This window comes from Pungitius pungitius, chromosome 16 (assembly GCF_949316345.1).
Source record: "Pungitius pungitius chromosome 16, fPunPun2.1, whole genome shotgun sequence".
NCBI classification, from domain to species: Eukaryota; Metazoa; Chordata; class Actinopteri; order Perciformes; family Gasterosteidae; genus Pungitius; species Pungitius pungitius.
The window spans coordinates 4,603,671-4,628,830 of record NC_084915.1 but is presented as its reverse complement, the minus strand read 5'-3'; the positions used below and the strand labels follow the sequence as shown (position 1 = coordinate 4,628,830).

The 25,160-nt window shown below is 45.0% G+C and overlaps 1 protein-coding gene across 5 annotated transcripts in view; it reads left to right on the top strand.

The window, feature by feature from the left end:
- auts2a (activator of transcription and developmental regulator AUTS2 a) overlaps positions 1-25,160 on the top strand; it is a 245,975-nt gene that overhangs the window by 75,370 nt on the left and 145,445 nt on the right. Inside the window, exon 1 of one of the 5 annotated variants that reach the window (XM_037466777.2) lies at positions 4,163-4,619. The exons of the other annotated variants lie outside the window; for them this stretch is intronic. Coding sequence (XP_037322674.2) covers positions 4,572-4,619 — 48 coding nt within the window. The 5' untranslated portion in view covers positions 4,163-4,571. Of the gene's footprint in view, positions 1-4,162; positions 4,620-25,160 lie in introns of those variants that run through there. 5 annotated transcript variants of the gene reach the window in all.

The window sequence follows — 25,160 nt, the reverse complement described above, 5'->3', positions numbered from 1 at the left end:
ATCCTACCCACTTTGGTGATGCTCCTATGTGAGACTGGACCTCTGGCGCCACTGCAAAGCTCCCCCGGGAGCTGGTGCTCAGCTAGTTTTACGGTTGATATATAAGAGCTATTAAAACACTAGTTTGTTTAATCAATTCTTTTTCTCCCTAAAATATGAATAAAATAAAGTGTTTCTTCTTAAGTTTTGAACTAAATCAGACTAATACAATCATTGAAGATGATAAAATAAACACGAGACATTTCATCTTCTTGCAGTGTGCAGTCCTTCTAGAAAAGGACATCCAGGTTATTACTGTCCCTCATGGGCCTCAATACAAGCAGCCCTGCTCCTTTCAAGCAAAAGTAATATGTGCCAAAGCAACCTGGTGCTATAATCCCCAGTATTAGCGGGTGGCGGAGGTGGGGGCTAACGTGATTTCCTGGCTGTGGGCTTGATGGGACTCGGGCCTTTATTATCTGGCCATCAGAGAGAGTCAGCCTCAACACTAATATCTGTCTGTGTGTACTCGGAAAGCAGGAAATGGCCTTTTGTGTTGCTGGCCAATACAGCCTGCAGACAGGAAGAGAGGAAACATGCACTGTGTCGTGCCATGTACGGCTGCTGCCTCGCTGTGCGTGCACCATTATTCCAGAGAGAGTAGAAAGTCTAAGACCTACGGACAGAATTCGTTCTTAGAAATGCTTCGCTCCCTCACTAACCTTTCTTACTGGAAGCAGAGCTAATTGGAGTCTGACAACCTCGGAAAGGCTGCTCTCCCCGAGAGTTCCTTTTTTGTCTCTCCTCTTACCTTACAGTTAAATTTGTAGGACGCCCGTGTTTAACAGAGCGGCGCTGTGTTTGCCCCCAGGAGCCTAAAGATTAAAGGAACCTCTTAGAGCATTTAAGGAAGTGGGGAGAGAGTTTGCTGTTTTCTCATTTATACCCTCCTTGTAGTGTTTTTTTTTCGTGCCAGCAGGTTTAATGGAAAACTGCAACAGGACTAAGGCTTCTGAGCTGGTTGAACATCTGTGCTGCTTTAGCTTTTGTCTTATCTCCATGTATCCTGCACAAGGACACACATGGATGAGCATTTAGAGCCATCAATCTACGCAGACACAGGCATGTTCATACAAAACGCTACGCTCTGTCCTCGCTCCACAGCAGCAGAGGGGCCTCCAGCGGGAGAAATCAAAAGGAAATATCTGCTTGCAACACCTTTCAGATTTATTGTTGTCGGAGCATGAAAACCCATTTCTTCCTCCTTCGCCCCCTTCTGCCTGCTGATGAAGCCAAGCGGAAACAATGCTAACCATGTGTTATTCCACACTGTTGCCCCTTAAGTTAATTGTTTTGATATAATCTCTGAACATGCTTGGTTTGATTGTTTAACTAGAGATCAAAAGGGATCGCAAAGCCCTGAGCACATTATCACCAGAGCAATGACGTCATATTTTCAGCCTCGTCAAGTTTCTGTGTTGTGCCTAAATACACAGCAGGATGTGGAATGATACCCCCAAGCGCCTTTTTTCTTCGTTTTCTGAATTTCAGCCCTGGGAGCTCTGGCTGCTCTGTTATCCGGGCACAGCGATGGGCCTCGGGGACGCGGCCAGGCGTAGGCATGTGTGTGGGAAGTGAGCAGGCAGGCAGGCTGTCACTTAGCATTACGGCACTACACTCTCCCCGTGGTTGACATGAGGGGAGTGGAAAGATGAGCGAGAGGGAAGAGTGAAAAGAGAGTGAGAAGGCGAAAACAAGCAGGGAGCAAACAACATACAGCAGCCCACACACAAGCCTAAGTCTAGGAAACTTGCTGTCTGTTTTTCTGCTGAAGAAAAGCTCTTCTGACAATATCTCACTGCTGGCCTCTGAAAAGACAACCCAAAGTGAAAGGATGCTAAGAGGTGAAAGGACGTGTTAAAGACTCCTGGTGGAGAAGGCAAAAATAGCCAGTTTACAGCGTTCATCTGGTGGTTTGCTGATGAGTTTGCATCTCTGCAGTGACAGAGTCTGGGAAAACAATGTTCTACATGGCTGCATTTGGCTCATTTTAGGAGACCACCTAACCTTTGAGTAGCGGTGTACAGCTATAATATATATATATATATATATATAATAAAGGGAATAATTCAAAGCAGAACCTATGATATGGCAGCATTCATCTGCACAGGAATATAATACCTGACAAGGAGGTAAAGGAACAAATGAATATGTTCATTTGATCATCACATAATCATTTGATTAAAAATAAGTTAGCTCAATTGTTTTCTCAATCCTGTCCTTTTTTTAAAACACAAAATGTATGTAATAAAACATCCAAACATTTAACCCCAGACTTCATTTTGAGCAGAAAGCAAACCGGCTTAAATCAAATTCCATCAGCAGGACTTGGAGATGCAGTCAAAGCAGAAGTTTCCCCTGTTGTCCCACAATGATTCCTGCGTGTGCCAGACCGGCACTTAAGCTCTTTGCTACTTTTTCCATGGATGCTAACACAGCTATTGGCACTATTGGGTCGGATTGCTTTTGATTATAACCCACTGCTCTCCTGTGATGGAGCACTTGCCTCAGCGTAATTCAGGAGCTGCCAAATTTAAACTCTGGGGGATACAGGAGCCCGTTCAAGCTGGCAGACATCTCAAGCAGTAGTCAAAGGTGACGTGATTATATACACAGCGGTATTGTGTGTATGGGATCGGGGCCCATGTGTGCAGAGGGGAGTGGCAGAATGTAAACATTGGCTGGGTGGTCCATTCTCTCTTCTCAAAGTAGGCGGCAGGCCTTAAAGAGGTCCAGTTCATGCTGTCCGTTTGCCGCCCCCTGCCGAACCCATAGCCCTTTTGATTGATCAAACGTGTGACGGATTAAATCGATTACGATCCGTTTTATTTGTCCAGAGAGAGACCAGGCCTCAGACCCCTACTCTTTGGATTTTGAATATAAATCCTTTTTAAAGACAGCTACCAAAGTATAGACCTGCTCTTAGGCGTATGTAATTTAGATTTTCTTGCTCAGCTTCCCACAAGGACATTTTGTAATTTTTTGGCCAAACAACTTTTGGTTCTCTCATGTTAAAAAAGATAACTATTTGTTTTTTTGTCTCAGGACATCTCTCAGTTTGGAACAAAAACAATTAGTAATATTTTATTCCAAATCTTAATGGCTGTGGTGCTTTTACTGCACCATCTAACTCCTGGAGTCAAAAGAATAACTGATTTTTTTTTTTTTAATGTAGCAGACAGACTACCACCAACCCTTCAAACATTCCCCATTTGAAAGTGCAAAAAGGAATAGCTCATTCTCTTGGTTTTTCTCTGAAACGCACAGCAGTTTTCTGTGAAAAAGATCAGATATTGTCCCTGTGCACAAATTGCCGAGTACTGAACAGCAGATGGAAAAGGTTCTTGCAAGATAACCCACAAGTACATTTTGCAGCCGGATTGTATAATATTGCAGGAAGTAAACAAGCCTCTATTATACTTGCACGTATTGATCAGCAACATGTCCATGACTTTTAAAGGAGACATGCCAAGTAAAACAGCCACTGGGGTATCATATAGTGTCTTTTATAGGTCAATCAAAAGCATCGTAGAACAACCCGAAATCCTTCAACAAAAAAATAATCATTGGTTTGGACTCAATTCTATGTTTAAGGACTCATTCCTGCAGCACTCTATTGAATTAAAATAAGATTTCTATTGGAAATTGGTTCTTAGTTGGTTCTTAAACAATTTTGTATATTAAGTTGATTAAAATTTGGACCTTTTAAACCTGGATGGAAGCAAAGTGAGGCAGTGGTTTGTATTTTATGAAATGGGAACAAAACAACTTTTCATGCAGAGTTTAGCTGTACCCAGTCTGATCTCAACATAACTGTATTTGACAGAGTATTTTCGAGGCACATTTGTTCAGCCGTCAGAGTTTATTTGGCTCGTGGGAGCACTGCGCCTTCGGGGTCAGACCAAAATCAGGGGCTGCTGTCTGTAGAAATAATAAAGCCGACAGTGTTACTTCACAGAGGGCGAAGAAACGCAAAATTGAAACAGATACAGAAGCGGGTTAAACGAGGTCAGACGGAAAGAGCTTAACGGTGCATAAAAGAGAGCAATGGGGAGCACTGGGGGGAGACATTGAGTGAGCAAAGGATAGAAAAGGGGAAAATAAAAAAAGAGCAAGAGCGAGAGAGAGAGAGAGAGAGAGAGAGAGAGAGAGAGAGAAATGGAGCATGAAGTTTAGATGGATAGAAAGTTAGAGGGAGGGAAGGAAAGGGCAGTGAGGGAGGCTAGTGCTTCAGTCTTCAGGGTCTGCTCATATTCTCCTCTGCTGGCATCTGCCACCACAGCTGAAGCCTTCCCGAGGAGCTCTCCTGTCAGCCTTCCAAGCGCACCGGGCCGCACGCTCACTGAGCACACCACCACGCTGCGCCGTCCAGGACCAGCGACTGAAAGAAACGCTTGTTGGCTCGGAGCGAGACCGAGCAAGTAAAAGGATAAAGCCGCAGAAACGCGCCGCGCATTGGACATCCGTTTTTTTGTTTTTGAGACGTAGACTCACCCGGCACACTGAATCAGTCAAGGTCACAGGACGGAAGGATGATCAAGTCCAGTTGGTTTTATGTCAAGTTCAAATACAACGAGAAGGTAAGTGCACATTGTGATTTATTTGGGGGGGGGGGGTACTTTTCTCGCTCCCACCCCCCCCCCACAGCCTGAATCCTCTACTGTGAATGTTTGAACATGTGATATTGATTCTCCATGACTATGTTGAATTATTGAGCTGTGCATGGATACTCAATCCAGACATTCTCAATCAGTTATATATTATATTAATGGATTTATAGCATTGTAGGTTTTTATTAGCACCTTGCTTCTAATCTTTGGAAGTGTAGTTAAAAAAAACATGTTTTTGGCCCTTGTCACTAGTACTAGTGTGTGTGACATCCCAGATTTTATTTTCTTATAAATAGTTATCGATGATCTGGTGAATATAATATATATAACTTAAAAGCACGCTTTGTGAAATGTTTTTGAGTTTATATATAAACAAGAGAAAAACGATTCATCCAAAGTAAAACGCATGAACCTTGTTTCAGAAGTATTGTGATACAGTGCAGTTCTAAAGTTCAAAATGATTTTATGCAGTGCGTGACGTCTCCGCCTGAACATCAGACCTTGCGTAACGCATGTTGAGTCTGATGGGACAACAACGCCATAACATTGTAACAAAGCTTTGCGTCGGCTGCTTGCCCCCCCCCCCCCCCACCCCCCAGTGGTTGCAGATGTGCTGAAGAAATGGGGTTGTTACCTTCAGTCAGCTCGCCAGTCAGACCATCAGTGACCAGCGGCCCGGTCAGCTCCCGTTTGGGCCTCTGCTGGTGGCCCCCTTTTATGCCGATCGTGTTCTCCACTCAGCATCAGGTGTCTGCACAGTAGGATCGATAAAGCTCTCTCGTTACATAAAGCATAGCTCCGTTTACTGCTCACTCTGTAAACGACTCGACGTTAAGTTTGAACATGTGGTGCTGCGTACGTATGCTGCACTGGCCTATTATCATGGCTAAGTGAGAATGTGCCAAGTGGCCCCATGGGAGCATCTGTCAGTGCCCGAAGTGCTGCGTTTCCATCTGGCCTGCCATTTTATACTTTAGCAGTCTTAGAGGTGGAGAAGTGGCAAGATGGCTGCTCTTTTTATCTTTTTTGAACCAGGTACATTTTAAGAATAACTATTTATCGTTATTTCGCCGTTTCCTTTATTCTCTAAAATATTTTTACACCTCAAGTATCTAAGAAAAAGTCAACATCACAACTATCGATGCAAAATGACTGAATATTCACAACTGATTTAGAGCAAAAGGTCACATTTAACTTAATTTAACAAAATCTGTGTACAAAATCTTTCCACATACAAAAAGGAGTTAGTAATGGGGGAATTCAAATGGGAGGAGCCGAGGCAGTTGGTTTCTATTTCAGTATTCATGTTCAGTGATCTCACGAGCTGATTAGTTACCAGCTACTTGGAATCCAAATAACTCTAATTTGCAGTGAATCAATTGCAGAGGCTCCAGAGAGTATGTTTACTCGGCCTTGGTGAACTGGCGCTTGGCTTCGCTCATCCTCGCTCCTATGTGGTCTGGCTGTTCTCCCCCACGTATGTGTTCCCAGTTAGAAGACAGTGTACACAAGAACAGGATGTGTGTGTCAGTGCTTATGGGGGTCCGGGGCCGAATGCTGAGTGTGTTACAGAGGAGAAGGGCATCTGCAGCCGTCAGCGTTCCCTGCTCCCAGCTGCCTGGCCTCAGGAGCAGGCGGCCTCTGTGTGCTTACGCATGATTGACAGACCCCCTTTCAGCAGCATGCCAATAGGAAGTGACCTTAAACAAGTGTTGCCATTTTTGACTGTGCGTCTGTCTTTCATTTGATTCCTCGCCGCCCCCCCCCCAGCCCCGCCCGCCACTCAAATTGACCTGCCACCCCCTTCGCTCTCTAAAGAGAGAGGGTGAGGAGGGCACGGAGCACGGTGGCTCCTGGGTCAAGTCCAGGGTCATTCTAGTCTGGGGAAAGGGTAATTGCCGCCCTTGTGTGTGGGCTCGCGTCCTGAAGTGAGATGGTATGAGAGGGAATTGGAGGCTGGAGGTGGGTTACATTCCTCTGGGTGGAAAAAGAACACAACACTGAAGTCCTGCTCTCTTTGTCCTTTAAGCCAGTGCCAGGACCCCCCCAGTGGGCCAACTTTGCGGCCACAGACTCACAGAGGGCGAACAGCAACCTGACTCACACAGCATTCATTCAGTTTAACACACACAGAGTGCCATGTGATTGCTGTGGCCAGATGGCGGCTCTTGGAAAGATACATTTACATTGAAGTGTACTTGACTGGAGCCTTTTTGGGTGTACAGCGGGGACCCTTCTATCACTGTACCGATAGAACATGGCGGTTACATGCTTATTATCAGTCATAATCTGTTTTTTGCAAAGAACGGCCTCAATCCCTTGCTGAAGAAAATGGACCAACCTTTAGTACCCTACTTAAATAAGATAACAATCATACTGTCAGTACTGTTATACATATACAGTATAATATAGTAATAAGAGTTGCTGCAAAAGCAATGACAGTGACTGATATTTGATTTCTAAATATTTGGCCTCAAACTATTTTAAGAGAAAACTTGTGAGAATTGTATTGGAGGAATGGGATTGGTTGAGCTACTCAGACATCTGAAAAGCTGGTTTAACCTTTTAATTGGTTAATTGTTTTAATAAATACATAGTAGGGACAAACATAACCCTGTCTGTAGCTGAATGTCTACTATGCAAAAACACACAAGTACGACCCAATAGAAGTTTGTGGTGGTTTCTTTATCATTTCTGTGATTCATAAGCACGCATCCAAGAAGAAGCAACAAAAATGGTAACCACAGAGCTTAAAGAGCTAATAACTAATAGCAATAGCGAGCCGATGTGTTTGAAATAATATTTCCCTGGTAGGGACGGATCAACCTTTAAGCCAAACCGCTATCAGGACTACAAAGTAAGACGTACCAAGCTAGAGTTACTTGAGGAAAGATGGGTTGGTTCCATTTGGTAGTGGATAACACTCTTATTTGTATGTGCATTCTGTTAGAGACGTGCTGTACGTTGAAGTGCTGATGTGTAGATTGTTCGGGCTTACGCTCTACATGCAGAATCCCACATCACACAATGTATTATTTAATATTTATTTTGGAATACATTTCAAATCATGTGTTTTACAAAATCGTACACACTAAATTCAAACATTCTGTGGCTTTCTTATTGATATGTATGCATTAATGGTTCACAAAATACCCACTTGGCTGCTGACTGTTTCTTCATAATGGGATCATTCTTCAACGTTTTTGCCCTCAGTGTTCGAACTTTACAAATACTTCACTGAAACATTTGAAATTCATAAACATTCAATATGTCCATCCTTACTTTTGAACAATTCCTCATAATTTAAAGTTTTTTTTTTAAAGTTCATAATTGTTCAAACATAAGGATGATCTACAGATTGTAAAGTCAGTTGAACAAATGTCATGTGTTTCGTGACCGGCCTCTATACAAAAATGACTGACATATGATGTGTAATTTACTCACAATTGGTACCAGTTCCTTTTTAATCCAAGGTTTACAGGCTAATTTTGGTGAAATTTAATATTATAATGCATCATTAAAATCTATAATAAAGCGGCAAATCAAACCTTCTCCTGCATATGAAAGCATTTAGTCTCCCAAAGCTATTGAGTCCGACTGACCAAACTGCTGCGCTGTGTAACCTGTGGCCCCACTCTGCATGCTCCCACAGATGTTTGATTGACTGGCTGTATTTACCTGGTTTGTTGGACAGTAGAGGGCGATTGTAATGACTATAATTAGTGTGAAAACAACAATGTGGGTTGTGGGTTATCATTATTGCAGTCTCTGAAGATGCCACAGTTTGTTATACAAGAGACACTCTCTTGGGTGGTATCGCCTAGTTCCAACATCTACTTCAAACCACGGCTGTGCGTCCTGTGGATGGTTCTGCACAGGGAAGTTCTTCGCAATCTGCTGCCGTTGGCTGGTTTGCTTCTCGGTGTGTAGCTTTAGGCTAATGGTGTTCGCCGCTTCAGAAGGTTCCTCTTGAGCAACGGTCCCAAAAGCTTTTCCTTTTCGTCTGCAATGAAAGTTGTATCCCTCTGCCCCTCCATCCAGGCCCAACTTTAACAAGAGTGTATTGGAGCCATTTTAGCCAAGCCGGTTTAATTTATTTATGCTTACAGTGCTGCAGCGTTAAGAGGCTTACGGAACTGTTAACCCCGGCAGCGCTTGTCGCAAAGCAGGCCCTGTCAGTTTTCTATTTTTTTCTAGTCCAGAAAGGCCTGCTTCTATTCCAGACACATTGAAATTCTACAAGCTACACAGCTTGCCGAAGGGATTACTGGTAAATCTCTGCACACCCCAGATGTTTTTCCAGGCAGCGCGCAGTGAGGAAACATCGCCCAACCCCTGTAAACATCTGTCAGACAAAAGCCTCCGCCACAGCGGAGACAACAAAAGCTTAGTGGGAGTAAAGTAGCTTGACTAGTCAGATTTTCACCCTGTTGGATGTGTTTGTTCATGAGGAGCTAAGTGGTTTTGCGGGGCGTCCTGTGTGCCTGTTTATGCAAAGCCTCCAAGTGGACGAGTGCACAGTAGAACTGAAATACAGTTACACAGATGAGGAGGCAGGATTATAATGTTGCCCATTTTATATTCACAGTATTTCTGAAGAAAGAAAGAAATTATTTTAGTTTTTATTAAAAAAAAACTAAACTTAGCATCTTAAAAAAATATATATAATTGAATCATCGTAGCTCACCTCTATAGTTTGTATGCTTCCCTCCGTCTGAAAGGCAGGCCTTGCCGGTGAACTCTGACATCAAAGGAGCAATTCTACATCCTGTGTGTGTGTGTGTGTGTGTCTGTGTGTGTGTGTGTGTGTGTGTGTGTGTGTGTGTGTGTGTGTGTGTGTGTGTGTGTGTGTGTGTGTGTGTGTGTGTGTGTGTGTGTGTGTGTGTGTGTGTGTTTGACGTAAGTGGTAGTTGCTGCTGGGTTCAAGCCCCAGGCAGGATCCCATATCCCCCTGCCATGTTTGTGTTAATTTGCTGGATGTAAACACAGTGAGTGGGCTGTAACAAGGCAGTGCCTGCTTGTGTGTCTCTGGTCTCCAGCCTCCTCAGTGGACGACAGGAGGGAGAGAGGTAGCGGCTGACCAGTGTCTGGATCACTGAACAATTGCAGACCAGAGAGAGGGAGAGAGAGGTTGAGGGAGAGGGAGCAAGCCCTCAGTGTTGCCACTAGGGAGGGCCTGACAGATGGATGGAGCGTCTGACTGGATGCCTAGCCAACTGGAAAGACAACTTTCATCCACACGGGCTGTACGCTTTTCATCTTCATCTCCTGCACACAATCTAAAGGAGAGACAACAGGATGTGTGTGTCCATAAGCCTTCCACTATACATACTGTATATGTATATGGACTAGTGGTGTAAGATTGTTGTTGATCCATTCAAATCCTCCGCCTCACGGTTTTAAGTTAATAGTCATTGTCATGTCAAAGAAACTGTTAGTCAGGTTGTCTCGTGTCTGTCTCATGAGTTTGTTTTATTTTGAAAATCAACTTTCCTCTTATGTCAGGCAACGTGCCCCTTCCCCCTGTGTGTCAGCCTGATTGTCTGCCCTGCCCCTGGTTGTTTCCTCCTGTGCCCCCACCTTGTGTGTGTATATACTGTCTCGCCTTCTGTTTTGTCTACTTTTTCTCATCCCAGTGTTTAGGTTATAGATCTGTTTTTGTTATTAGATTTAGTATAGGTTTTTTCCTCGATCACGAGCGATTTTCATTTTTTTATTCTCTCAATAAACTTGGATTTTTTGGGACCTCGTCTAGTGAGTTGTGCGTTTGGGTTCAGGGCCATTGTCCGGTCGTGACAGTCATAGTTTAAAATAAAGTTTTACTGACTATTCTGTCAAATATTATATTGTAAAATCAGCATTTATACTTTTATATACAAAAGTATATTCATTTTATTAATTAACCTAAAAATATGTTAAAATTGCAAACAACCAAACTGTGTTTAAATTGACAGGTAGAGAGCTGAAAGAGGCCAACCAACAAGGGTCACGTTGACTTACATCATGATGCGTTTGTCTGTTACCAATAAAGATATATTAGAGCTGCTGAGAAAACAAAGAATGTATGTTATAAAGGTATTGCTTTCAGGTTCTTCAACCATTGTTTTGGTTGGACATGAAAGTGTTTGGAAACACATTGAAAGCGGAATGGTGTCCACATCGATTAAAGGTGTGCACAGAGCTGCACAGGGATCGTTTACCCCAGTTTCTCCCCAGAGGAGCCCTCCCACAGCTCGTTAGCCCCAGTTAAATTCTCAGTGGAATGGCGGATCCTGCCTGCCGTCTGAGGCCGGCTCCTGAGCAGCTCTGGTTTCAGCCTGCTGGTTGACCGGGCACGGGGACGGTTCCCATAGTTGTGCTGCCTGAGCTTCATGGGCAGACCATGCTACCCGGGCTCAAAGAGCCCTCTGTTATCCAGTGCGCACGCTCACATGCGATGTCGGGCCACTTCACACAGAGACACACACAAACAGAGGCAGCCTGGCAATGTGAGCTATGGGAATGTCACATGCTTACAGACTGCTGCAACAATTGCTTCTTGTCTGAACGTAAACTTGTGTAACTGTCTGTCCGTGGTCCAAAGACACAATCCTAGGCCTTTCTCTGCATCCTCCCTCTGAGTGAGACTTGGCTTAACATCTTTCTTCCTTGGCCAGCTCCGTGGAACAGATCTGCATACACCCGAGTGGACACGCTCCCACATTCAAATGCAAAACGTCTAGATCATTATTTTCCATAAGGACATCTGAGTATACACCATTATGTTCCTCAAAGGGCCAACAGCGTCTCGGTGAGACCAACTAGCTTTCTAAGCAATCAGCATAATCCACCTTGGTCCATACCTCAAGTTGGCTTTGCCCCCCCCCTTACAGTTTTACCCATTTTGGGGGGGGGGAGGAGTGAGTGTGAGGCAGAGCGGACCGGGGGAGAGTGTATATCAAAGAGAAGCAGCCATCTGTCAGCAAAGGCAGCAAACAGCTGGTGTAGGAGATGCAAGATGGCTGAACAAAGAATGACAAGATGCAAGATGACAGGAAACAGATTTCCCACCCTTTTAATCCTCCTGCAGGAGAAGACGCTGACCATGCTGTGATGTCTCGCGGTGTCCAGATGCTAGCTTCCTTCTCCTCCTCACTCCTCTCATCTCCTCTAATCTTCTTGTTCTCACGTCTGCTCCTCACTCTTCTCATCTCTTCTCCTCTTTGTCCCCCTTATTTCTCCTATCCACTCTCGTCCTTTAGCAGAGTGACTGTCTTCCTACTGTTCTTCCTGCACTAGTTTTCGCAAGTTTTCTTGGACTTGTCACTTAAAGATTCTTCAGTGTGCTCCCTCACTGCCTAATTGTTCATTTGCATTTCAGGAAGATTCTCTTATCTCTCCCATGTAGGCACACATACGAAATTAAACTAGCTCTACTGAAATGATTATGTAATAATTAATACATTATATGCTTTAATTATGCTAATTGTAATTGCATGTACTGAGTGTAGAAGGTTCTTTAAGAAAATAGGGTTTTTGTGGGGCCTAAATATTACATTCTTTGAATTATTTAGCTTTACTAATTGACCTACTGCAGCTTAAGTAGATACACATCTCTCAGCTCATTTGCTCGGATAAATGAAGCGGGGTGAGTTGTGTTAAGTACATTTTTAGGGAATGAGCACAAGCCACGTGTTAATTAGTGTTGCAGCGTAAGCCGCCTTGCACCAGGTCTTCTTCCCTCTCCACTTTGCACAGTCCTTTGCCCCCCCCCCCTCCAAACCTCTCCTTAACCGTTAATTTGAACAAAAAAATGCAGTCCATTTTTAAATAAGACAAGGGAGCACACAGGCTGCAATCATTAAGCCCATTTTCTGCCAACTTGGAGCTGTTGAAATGACTGTAATGGGGGTAAAAGCGAGGACAGGGATTTGTCTACTCTTTCTATCCACCGTGTAGCCTGTGTTTTGTGACATGAGCCACTGTAATACTATAATGGCCCTAATTGTCTAATCACTCTAATATGTGGCTGCTGCTCTTGGACATGGCAAGGCCAAAGTGAGCTAATAAACAGTAATTACTGTCAATTGAAATCAGCACATAGAAGTGTGGGAGGGGTGGGGGGGGCGGTTTCCTTTCCCCTCATCTCGCCTGTTTTTGTGCTTGACAGACAGGGGAAGCATGGTGGCGGCGAAAGGTCAGCTTGTGGTTGCACACGAGTGATGGAATGACAGAGAGGAGGGGAGAGCGCTCATCTCCAGATCTTGTCCCTTCGGTCGTTTGGATTGACAAGCTGTCAGCTCGGCCAGCTCGTACTCTGTGGAACAAAGAATAGACAAGGCAGAGCTTTCTACATCCCCAACCATCTGCCTCGCTATCTCTCTGCCTCCTCCTGGTCGGCGCCTGTACACCGGTTAGAAATCTAGTTTGACATATAGGCTGAGGCTGGTAAAAGTGGTGAGAAAGTATGTGCAAATGTCAGTACTTTATAGTCACTGCGACATGGCAGGAGGGTGGATGTTAGGAGGTGAGGTGTAAGTTCTGGCCATTAAACAGGTTCACAGGAGCAAGAAAATCATTTGAATCTGACCCTTCAGTAGAAATCAAAAAAGCAATAGTTCTCAAAGAAAAGTATTTAGGACACTTTGATGATCCTGCAAAACAAGTTTTTAGTCACAAAACAACTACATTTAGTTTTTCTGTAATTTATCATTTGTCATTATTCAGGCACAAAACATGATAGTTGCTGGAATCGTTCATGTATTTTTTACATTAATCAACTGAAAGTTTGTGATAAGATTTCACTCATTTACATAACGGGTTCTTTAGAAGATATCAATATGCAATAAAAACTACAAACACCATTCACCGTAGATCCCTATGTGAGCTAATTCAGATGGTTGATTTATTTCCCAAGTTGCATGGAATTTTGGTGTCAAAATAGATCAGTCAAGTGAAGATGTAAATATTTGGTGAAGTTTTACATAAAACGTCAAGTAAAAATCCGACGACATGTGACATTTCATTTTGATGGGGTAATATTTTTTGTAACTGGAGACCTAGACTCATATTCCAAACATCCTCGTACCTAAACAACATAATTGGTCTCCAAAAACCAGCAAAACGTGCACATTGTGAAACAATTGCATTTTAAAATGTGTGCTTAACGGTGTGAATTGAAACAAAAGTGGTTATATTCAGGAATAGATGATTTTTGGGGTTAAAATAATGAGGAAAAAAAAAGTTTGGGATTTACTGAAGTATTAATCAAGTGAGAAGTAGGGTCATTTTCTCATAGACTTCTTTTTGCTGCCGCTATGCATAAATAAGGAGGAAGACTGTTTGCCCAGTTCAAACTTTCCATTACAGTTTGAAATACCAGCAGTCTTACAATGCCGAAGCTGGACTCGCTCAATAAAAAGTCTGTTTGTGCCCTGCGAGATAATCATGTTTGTGTCTGCATCTCCAGAGTTGATGTTTTATGCACCATCTCCAGGCTATGAAGCCCTCATTTCACAGCCTCCCAGAGACCAGTTAACCCCTCATTTCCTCCCTGGAGCATTCTGTAAGGACCACAGCGGGTGTGTGTGTGTGTGTGTGTGTGTGCTCGGTGTATCTTCTGTGGAGCAGACTTCTTCCACAACAGTCGGCTGCTCTGATAGCCTCCATTCATTATTCAGCTCCGCTCCAGCTGCACCACACCCCCAAGCAGCACAGAAATAAAACAAGGTTAGGAATTGGCACGAAATGTGTCTCAGTGGATCAAGCGGTGGGGGAGACAGGGTGGAGGTTTAGGAGACGGGGGAGGCATGGGCCTTTATCTGTGCGCCATCTTTTATTAATTGCCCTTGTGCTTAGACTGCGAGTTTCTCAGTGATCATTAATGCATGTGCGGAATAACGTATTTACATGTTCTTATGCATTATGCATGGGCAGGGAGGGGGCTACAGTGTTGTGGAGGACCCTCTGCCCACAGGTCCCGTGTTTTTCCTTTCTCTCTCTGTGTGGATGTGTGTGTGCTCGTCTGTGTGTGAGCTGATTTGCATTCATCTATGCTGTGAAACCCATTTACCAAGGCGCCTGTGCTGCTGCAGCAAAGCAACGGAGCATCGGACAACACACGACATTCCCCGTGCCCTCACACGGGCCTCTGAGCGGTCTGACTTCCTGACAGAGGTCGCAGCGTCTACAAGGGGTTGTAGGCAGAGGGGAAAGACGTTTTTTTTTTGCTTTATTAATCCTCTCGCTCCCGATGCCGGCATTGTCTCACATGTTCATTCCTGTGAACATGTAGAGTCAGTGAAAAGACCCAACCCGTTGTTGTGTGTACTCTAAACACAGGCCAGTAGGGCAGCTGATTGATCAAGTTAAAGCACTAAGTTCCATAAACTTAAACAAAATAAATAATAACAAACTTCTCAAATGGCCACTTGAGGCTAGGTCATGATTAGGCTTTACGCAGGTTCAGAGGTACCAAAGCAAAGTGCTGTCCATACCAAGATTGAGTTTAAGAAGGTTTATTCACATACATGAGCAAGCTCACAGACATTCTTGCTGCCTCTCTCACGCTGAGGTATGTCCAGTGACATAAATGACAAATGATGTTGTTTTGCCTCATCAACACATATTATCATTTGATCCAAAAGAGACTTGACTGCATCAATATTGTCTGCAGAATGCATCAACTTATCCATCTGATTCATACACGATTTGGCTCGTCTGCATTGCATCGATCTCTTTTCCTGACACGTTTGCATAAAAAACATCATTCCTTTAGCAGTAAAACTTGTGCGTCTTCTTGTAGGAAGCGCCGTGTCGCTCGTGGCTTTAGATGCAACGTCAGACATTTTACTCTTTGTTGTTGTCGGTCATGTACACACACAGAGTTGTTTGCAAAGACTGAATAAAGCACATACCTCGTGGAACTTTGTTTGTTGCGGTGGATGCCTTTGTACACGGAGTTGTATGCACGCAGTAGCTGTTGTTGTTGCGCGCGCCCGTGCGCACCACCTGTGAAGGCTTTGGGCCTTTGCGAATTCAAATTGCAGCAGATAATGTCCTCCACTCCGTAGTGCAGCTCCAGCGCTCCAGTATTGTCACCGTTATCCAGTACGGTGTCCAAGGAAACTTTACACTGTCGGATGGGTCGTATTATTCAATGTTTGCACTGTATCTAGCCCACGCCTCCGTCACTCCTAGGCCCTTTCCTTTGTTTGTCTCCCGCATCCAGGTGAGTAATCCACTTTCCAAACGGTAATCCAGCAAACGACAAGTCCAGTATCCACGTAAACCAACGATATATCCAGGGCCAGGTTTTTTACTTAATGTAGTGGCCATTTGTCCATAAACTTAAACAAAATAAATAATAACAAACTTCTCAAATGGCCACTTGCTTTAACTCCTCCGTTATTGATTGACCACCAACTCCGACTCCGACTGCAGCTCAACGTGTCGACTCTCTTCTGTTCCCGTATTTGATCATTGCTCCATTCCTCTCGCCTCAATTATCACATCCAAACTCAGCAGATAGTCCTGATATCGATCAGCCGCTGGCCACGGCCGCTCTCGTTTAACCCTCATTATTTTTCGCGCTGATTGCCGCGTGTTGTAATTTGCACGTTGTAATTGTATCAGATAACTGCTGGTGTGGTTGGTCATTGTACTGCCTGCTGCCTTGCATCAGAACCGACCCTGCTGGGTAATTGGAATTGATTTAGTACCAATTTAATTAATCACACTGTTAATTCTGTAGCACTTACTCCAGTCTCACACTGTTACACTGAGTGTGTGTGTGTGTGAACATAGCTGAGTAAACAAAGCCATCTCATTCATTTTTCTGGCCGGAAATATGAGTGAACTAACTGGAGCCCATCGTCAGTTGTGTGCCAACGTCTTTCTGGTGATGGATCAGTGCAACTACGAAACTACGAGGCAGGAATTGAAACCTCCTCTTTAGGCCATAATGAAGCGCGGTGAAGCGCAGTAGACTCCTCAGGCGTAACTCAAACACGGGGTTTTTTGTGTCTGTGTGAGTTGCTTCATTTGTTTGCTCTTGGTGTAACGTGATTGTCCCGGTGCCTCCTTCAGAAGCCGCCGAGGCGTGCATTCTGCAGCCCCGCCGCCGCTGGTGTTCTCTTCAGGTTTATTCATACTGAAGAGCGCTGGAGTGTGTTGCTGTGTGCGCGCATCCCTTCTGCCTCCTTCACGGCTTCGGAGAAAACAAAGGCGCCCTCGCTCTCTTGCAGGCCCTGATTGCAGTCATTAGGATGCACAGGCGCTCTCGGTGTGACGGGGGCCTCTCCTCGAGGGGATTGGGCTCGCAAAGCACCGCCGCTCGCCTATTTTTAATAACAATCATCTAAAATCGCTGCAATTAGCCCGCAGCTACAAGGAGATGGAGAGCAGAAAGATGGGGAGAGGGAAGAGGGGTGGGGGGGGGAGGTGGTGACTAGCTCAGATTCATTGAACCTTTCCAATGTCAGCTCCTCTTTCACATGGAAAATTCAACAGGGCCTTTGTGTTCATCAATTATTAGCTTTGAAAGTTTAAAAGATCCATTGTGTATTTTTAACCAGAGTTATATGGGGAATCTTTAAACTGACTCACAGTCCTGCCCGGGGCTACAAGCACAGTTACCTCTGCCAAGTGTGCAAGTCTGCTGTGAAGGGAGAGCTTGGAGCGAGAGCTGGATCCCTTTGAGCAGGGAGGTGTCGTCCTCAGGGAGACACAGCGTTTCTACCTTTATTGGGTAAATATATACATATACTGAGCTTAAAACTGTGTTTTCTTCAGGTCTGCCTACATGATATGGAGTATTTAACATTTGATTTGGAGGGTGAGTTTGGGCTCAGAGATGTCCTTGATGCACAATGTCTTTGCCAGAAGCCAAGCTGGAAGCACCTTGTGGCCATGGTTAATCTACTGTGTGCATCTTAAAAAAGCAATTTCCTATTTCCCTTCAGGTTTTCAGTATTTTTTATCAAAGTGGCTGCTGCTGTGTACATCTCTCTGGTTGAAGATTGTTAGTTCTATGTGCTGTACATTGTTGGTGGTACATAGCAGAGGAGACACAGCAGTACATTCCAATAAGAGGAGGAGGATGATGATGTTTGGAGTAATGTCTGAAGTGTAGAAGGGTCGGAGTGTAATACACATGCTGTTCTTTAAAGCAGCATTGTCTACATGCACCCTTATTATCTAAAACTTCTACGATGTGTTATTTTCGCCGTCCTCCTCCTCCTCCTCCTCCACCTCCCCGTGATGTGTTGTCGTGCAGCACCACCCGCAGGTCATCGGGAAGGCGACAGGCTGGCAGCCCTCCGTCGGGGAGAGACACACGAGGCGCTGCCTCTGGTTGCCTGTTGAAAGTCGACGCTCAAAAGAAAGCAGAAGAAAGTCTGTCACGAACAGAGGGGGACGTGCCCGCGTCATTGCTCCTTCTTGTGGGACGGGGAGGGAAAGTGCAGCGTGCACCACGGAGCCCAGCGCTCGCTCTCCCATTCACTCTTTGTTCAGGCGCTGCTGAATTATTAACCTACGTGTTTAAAAGACCACTCTGGGGAATTTTGACATTAGCTCTTCGGAGCCCGCACTTGAGTCTTTCCGGGCCTACAAAAGCTCAGCGTCCTTTCATGAAGTGTAGTGTGCACAGATGATTTTAAATGAAGCGTTATCAAGAGAGAAGGGTGCTTTTAAATGGTTGTTTCAGCCTTGTTCTTCGGCTCACAGTGTGCTCTGCTCTGAGGGATCAGGGAAGAAAAAGCATTTTTCACCCAAGCCCCCAAACGCTTCCCTTTTACTTTTAAGATACCCAGCTTCACGTGTTGTTTCTGCCACACTGCTCTCCTTTGTCTTTCAGAATGGAAAGCATCCTTGTGTAGTTCTCGTATGCATTCACTGAGCCTCTCCATAATTTATAATACGAGTAATCTTTACACGGTTTGAAACTGATGCTGCAGAGAGTCGTATTGCTTTGTTAAGGTGCAGCTGTTTGTAGACACCAGCCAAGGACTTAGCTTTGGTTCTGTTGGAGTTGTAGTTTCTCACTAAATGCGTTTTTTGGAAAGCAATGCCTGCAGGTGCTTGAAACCTCGAGGAGACATTCGTTATGCGTCACGGCCTTGACAGAGTTCGTGATCGGGTGATCTCTCACTCGGAGACATTTCACAAGGTCGTGTTACTGGTCACGCCTGTATGTTTTGTCTTTTGTCGGCGGGTAATAATAAAAGCGTATGTGAGAAAGCTTTGGATTATCTTCTGAGGTTCAGGATGTGAGGTTGCAGTAAAGCAGAGCCGGTCAGAAGTGAGACTGAAAAACATCACTTGACCCAAACTAAATCCCTTTCTGTTATCAGTGAAACACTGAAGCCCTCAAACACTTTCCAAACAGCAGGCGACTTTGCTCTTTTTTATCTTATCAGTGGGTATGATGGACACGGCCTCGTGATTAACCCCCCTCTGCTAATTTGCCATAATTATGTGAGAGCCGCCTCTTTTATTTATTTATTTATTGACAGAATGATTGATAGTGGCAAAAAGGGGTTTTTGTGTGCTGCAGCCAACAGTAGTGCTGCGCTGACGAGTGTATGATCCCTAGTTTTTGGGTTGTTTATGCATGTATGCATGCAGTTCAATGCCATTTAACACCACGGCTGGCACAGGAAAGCCGCAGAAATGCAAAGTATAATTCCCAAATGACTGCCCACCAGCATTTCTTTGATCACTTCAGTGGATTTTTGTGCCGCTTATATATAATCTTCATTTCACACTGGCCTATTTGAGATGATTACACCAGATTTGTTCCAGAAAGTGCCTGAAGTTTCAAGTGATAAACCTCAGGCTGAAAACCCAATTTTCCCCAGCAAACTGAGAAAGCCACAGGCAGACAACCACTCATGCAGCGCCTCCTTTTTAAAATGCTGTTTTATTCATTTTGTGTGTGTGTGTGTGTGTGTTTCCACCAAAATTTCCACAGTGAGTTTATAGGAATAATTTCTAGTGTTTCCTTGATGTGGGGGTGGCAATAAAACCTTCTTTTTTGCGGTGGCGACACGACCAGGGCTGAGCACAAAAGGGAGACAAATGGCAAAGGTATCAGCCGTGATTTCCTGAATAGCCCAGTGGGAGCGCGGGAAGTCTGGGTGCATGCTGCAGATCGCTGTTGCCCTGAAACAGCAGCCATGCTGTGAGGGAGATGGCTTTTCTCTGCGACTGTGCCACTCTGAGCCACGGGTCTGCAAATGAAACGGGAGGGGGGGGGGGGGGGGCTCCAGCCTTTACAGATTCAAGGCCCCTGTTGCCTCGCTGGGCATGTCTGCTGCTGTGGTGAGGCAGAGTGGGAGGCGTGGGTGGGGGGGTGAGGGGGGGCAGCAATGGATAAACAGACAAAGAGCTGCACATAATTCACACTGGCGCTGGTTCCTGCTGTTTGTGAATTGGTCTGGCCCCACGCCAGGCCAACAGTGATTCCTAAATATATGCGGCTCATCTGATGTAGATGTGTAAACCCTGTGTAGCGCTACGGACGGCCGCGCAGACACATTGTTTGCTCTGGCGTCTCTGTGGTCCGGTTGGTTGGGATCCGTCAGCATCCTCTTGCATTGTTTTCCACATGAGCTTTATTGAGTTCCCAATTACACTCGCGGCCCTCTAGTCTCGGCCTCAGCACTGCTGCTGAATTGACCTTGCTTTTTCTGCGAGGGAACGCTGTTGTGTATTCAGGTCCTGCGGGCCTGCTCGGTAGGCAGACGGTGAGGCGGACTGACTCCTTCTCTCAGGCCCTGCTCCTGCAAGACCCTGCTTAGCAGGCATCAGGCTTACACGCTTAATACCTGGGAGGGGAGAGCAGGCTCAGCTCTCAGCCCTCGTTGTATCAGGCGCTGAGGTGAAGGTGCACCGCTGTAGCCTATTAGCCCGGGCCGGATTCGCTCTTCCTCAGTCCGTCACGAACGTTCAAGGAGAAATGTTGCTTTGGAACGTAGTGTAACGCGTAGAAATGAGCTGCGCTGCGCACACTAACGGTGTTTTGCCACAGCTCGGCTTGCGGTCTGAACAACAGAGGAAGGGGCACAGCGGAGGCACTTGCTGTAGGTGGAGCTCTTGCGTTGGATTTTGATGTTGGAGCTTGACTCACCTGCTCATGAAGGACACAACAGCCGCCTTTGGGTGTGTGTGTGTGTGTGCATGCGTGCGCAGAACCCTTTTGAATATGCAAAGATATCATATAACGAGACTTACAAGCCCTCTGTATACACACACACACACACACACACACACACACACACACAAGTGAGAGGAACGCATAAAGCACATTGTCAGCGTTAAGCTAATAAACAGCTTTTAATGGGCTGTGCAACACTGCCAACTGTTTGTGTTTACATTAGACCTATTAAAAATGATAATAGGACCCTGATGTTTTCAGCTAGGAGCAGATAATGCGTGTGAGTGTACGGCAGTGAATTTACTGGCTGCAACCACAAGCTGCCTTTCCAGTGCGCTGGAAAAAACGTGACCGTCTGCCCCACAAATCCACGCTGCTCTGCCTGTTTTCCCTCCCGCTCTCCCTTCTCCTCCTCCTCCCCCCCCCCCCATCCTATCTCTCTTCCCCTTGCTCCATCTCCTCCCTGCAATCTACCGCAGGCCGTCCATCTCTCCGGCCTGTCAGCGTGCTTTTTCATTTGGCGTGTTGCTACAGGGGGCTCGACGCTGGCAGATTACAACTCGGCATCCAGTCATTTTCAATTTATCAGAGCCCCCCCCCACACACACACACACACACACTACCCTTGCCAGCATCAATCCAGACACACACCCATTCCTCACCGCCCAAACACACAACACACCTCCGCCCTCCCCTGTTCTCTCCCACCTTCCATATCTTCCTCTTTCGATCAGTGCAGAAAATGTGGCTCGCAAGCCCAGAGACAAAAAAAAACGATGAAATATTGTGGCTGTGGAAGCGTTTAAGTTGGAGAGGCAGCTAGAGCTGTATTATTACTTAGGCCTCTGTCACTGGTGATGACCCAGGAGAGTGTAGAATATCGATCGCATGTCACTCAAGGCATTCAGCAGATTGCATTGACAAAGCTTGTCGGGCCCTTAATAGCAGGGTTAGCAGCCTTGGCCGGGACCCAGGAGAAAACTCTAACTGTGCCCTATTTCATGGTGGCTTTTAACCATTCCCTGGGTTCACACAGTGGATTGATAACAGCGGGGAAGTCATTTTACTCTCATAATTGCCTTCCTGTGGTTGACATTTGTGGCCCTCACTCCTTGTAAAAGTGCCTTTCCATGAACAGGAAAGCGAGGTCTGGCATTGTCTGACCACTTTTTGTGACAGAAAATAGCTTCACGCAAACAAAGATGTGGAACACTTAACAAAAACATTGCCATGGAAAGGAGAAAAAAAAAATCAAAAGGAGTGCACGAGTGTGATTTATGAGTTGAAGGAAGTCCATTACTCGCTAGAGGAAGCCCAGACCAAAACACAAACAGAGTAAGGGCATGGCTTGCAAAGAGGGTCATGGAGTAATTATTTTCCCCTGCTGAGATCGCTGATAGCTGCTGAAAACACCACTTGTCAGAGGAGTAGAAAACCGACAAGATTACGATCCCAATGCAGTTCTCAACATAAATAAGAGCCATAAACCACCTGAATAGTCTCTCTTCACGCTGAGCCAGGTGGAACTGGGCTAAAGCTAGTGGGTCCACCGTGGGCTGTAATGCCCTGACACACATGTGGGGAAGCTATTTGTACCAGCAGCGCGGTCATGGATGGACACTGTCAGGTCTGGACTAGCAGGGAGTTCTGGCCTCCTTCATTTCCATAGAAGAGCTGTGATATTGGATAAAGAGTTCACTGATTATTTTCTACGGGTGTACCTAGACAATTTCCATCTTGTGTATAAACCACCATTCATTAAACTACTACTACAAGTATGCGCCCTAGATGCTGCTGCTGCACGGAGGCTTTTCAAGCTCAAACTTTCCTCAAAGTTATTACAATTTTTCAAGTTTCTTGACGTTTCTGACTTCTTTTTTTATTGTCTTTCTTTCCGGGAAATGATATTGTTATAATTATGCCATCCAAGTACACGTGTCTCATTACTGTTCTGGCAGTGGTGAGGCTCAGTACAGAGGGTGAGCAAACTAAATGCTTTTAATAGAGCAGTGTTCTGCAAAGCCACACTACACTACTACTACAATAAATGGGATACTGGATGCATTAATATGATGTATAAAGATTAGACATTTTGTGTGGAAACTTAATCGTTATCTCCAAACCTACCTCTCTATGATTTTATCGCTCAAGGTCAACCAATAATAATCAGTTGGCTAACCTAATTGCAGTGAAACCGCAGTGCACTGCAGATGGACTGGCAAAAGGACATATGGCCTCATCACATCCTCTGTTTTCCACACCCGACACCCTATTGCACATCCAAGAACTTTGTTAGTGGCTTATAGTTATAGCTTCTGAATATTAAATTCATACGATACTTTATTATACTGTACAGATGTTTTGCTTGTGCTCGACTCATATTAAAGACATTTCAAACAGCACACAAAGGAAGCCCGAACACAGTGTGCTGTCAGTGAGATCCGCAGCCTGTCAGCAGCCCATTAGAGCCCGCTGCACTTTTATGGCGGCAGTCGGATGAAAGGGAGTCGAGTGCACCATCAATGTGGTTCCACTAAAATGTTAATGGACAATGTTCTAGTCATCATCATGGCGATATGAGCCATCTTGCCATCGAATGCCTACAGTATGTTGTTGGAGTTCATGTGAGCTACTTCCTGTCTCTGAAGTCCTGATTATTTCAATTATAATCATGTTTGGCTGTATTTCTGTTGCCTTTGGCCTTTTGCTGTTTCCCATTACCGGTCTGTTCCAGCATCCAGAGCAGATGTTTTCTAGCACACCCGCCACAAAGCAGGCCGACTCTAGCTGCTGTCAGTGCGATAAAAGCGTGGCACTGTCTTGTTTTATGACTTCATAATGACATAACTTGGTTGAAGGTGGCTGAATGAGGAGAATTAGTGATAACAGCGCCAGGCCCAAGGCAGACACCCAGTGTCAGAAATGCACGTCCTGCTATCTGATTTTACGAGCCCTTCTAATTCTTGGAATAGCTGTGCAGATGGTGCCAAATGCATGCAAGGTGAGAGGTTGTCGTTTGTTTTCACTTACGTGCAACACAGTGCTTTTTGTTAAATACATTGTAGTGTTCTATTGAAGTATCTGCAGGTAAGCTTGCCAGACAAGCAGTATTCTCAAAGTCTTTCTGTGCAAAACAGGGCACGTTTTGAGCGGACAGTGAACCTGAACGACAATCTATCCCGCTGCACATTTTCTCTCCATAATCAGTTTTTAAATGCAGAGATCTTATATTATGGGAACCATCCAGTCCAGAAACCGTTCTCTGGACGCTTCTCGTGTTTTTTCAACCTCCGCCACCCGTCCGGTCCCATTTAGTTTTGGCTGGTTGACATCCACCGTATCGCTTCCAACGTGCCAGATTGCCTCCACGCAGCTATCGACAGCCGATGGCTGAGCTGATGGCCAGAAGCTAAAAGCATGAGCGGTGACCCTGTGGGCTGTGGCTGCATTGTGGCTGTAGCCCCAGTGCAGTGCGAAGAAATGGCCATTAACTAGTCCACTATATCTTTACATAGACAATTCTTTTCTGCTATATTAATGCTCTGAATGTGGTATAGAGAATATTGTTATCGTATGAGTATTCACTGCAGATTGAAGTTGATCTCAGAGGGCTTGAAGTTCTGTCTGTTGATATTCACAGGAGTTGTTATTAATATGAGTAAATGACAAAGGTTATTAGCTCATGTAACCCTCCATACATTAGTTGCGTAGTGCAATAATGAATCTAGTGTTTGTAAAATGCAGTAACAGTGGTTGTTCCAGGGTGAAGATAAATAATTTCAATTATGTTTATCTAGTGACCTTTTTCTCTGTTTTGGAGGGGAATTTCATTTAATTAATCCCAATTAGCGTATGTGTCTTCTAGCTGCTTTTAAACCAGGAGATGATGCACTCAGTGTTTAGCATAATGACACAGCTTTGACCTATTCAGGTAAATAACCACAGTGGGGCCACATTGGTATGCCGTTCTACTCATGTTTTTATCATCCCTCTCCCTCTGACAGGCTCCGCTTGTGCATTTTCCCTTTTTCTGCAGCCACCCGTGTCACACGGAGCCCTCTATAGATATTTCTGTAACATTAAAAAGCCCTCTTTCCCCCAACTCGAAGCGTTTGTCTATCATATTACCACCACACATGAGCCGCACACAAGGCTTGACCCAGTGTTAAGTGTCTGCGCTTAATTTCATTGCCTCCATCTACTGGAAGGCCTGCCAATATACTGGCAGTGAATTCCTGGAGGGAAATAAATGGCAATAAAAAAGAGAAATGAGCCGATAGAAGAGGGCTCTTTCTCTGCTGTTATTGAGGCGGCTTTGGCGCACAAGGCTGTGCCTTTAACTGGATGGTCCCTGCAATGCCAATATTGAAGCT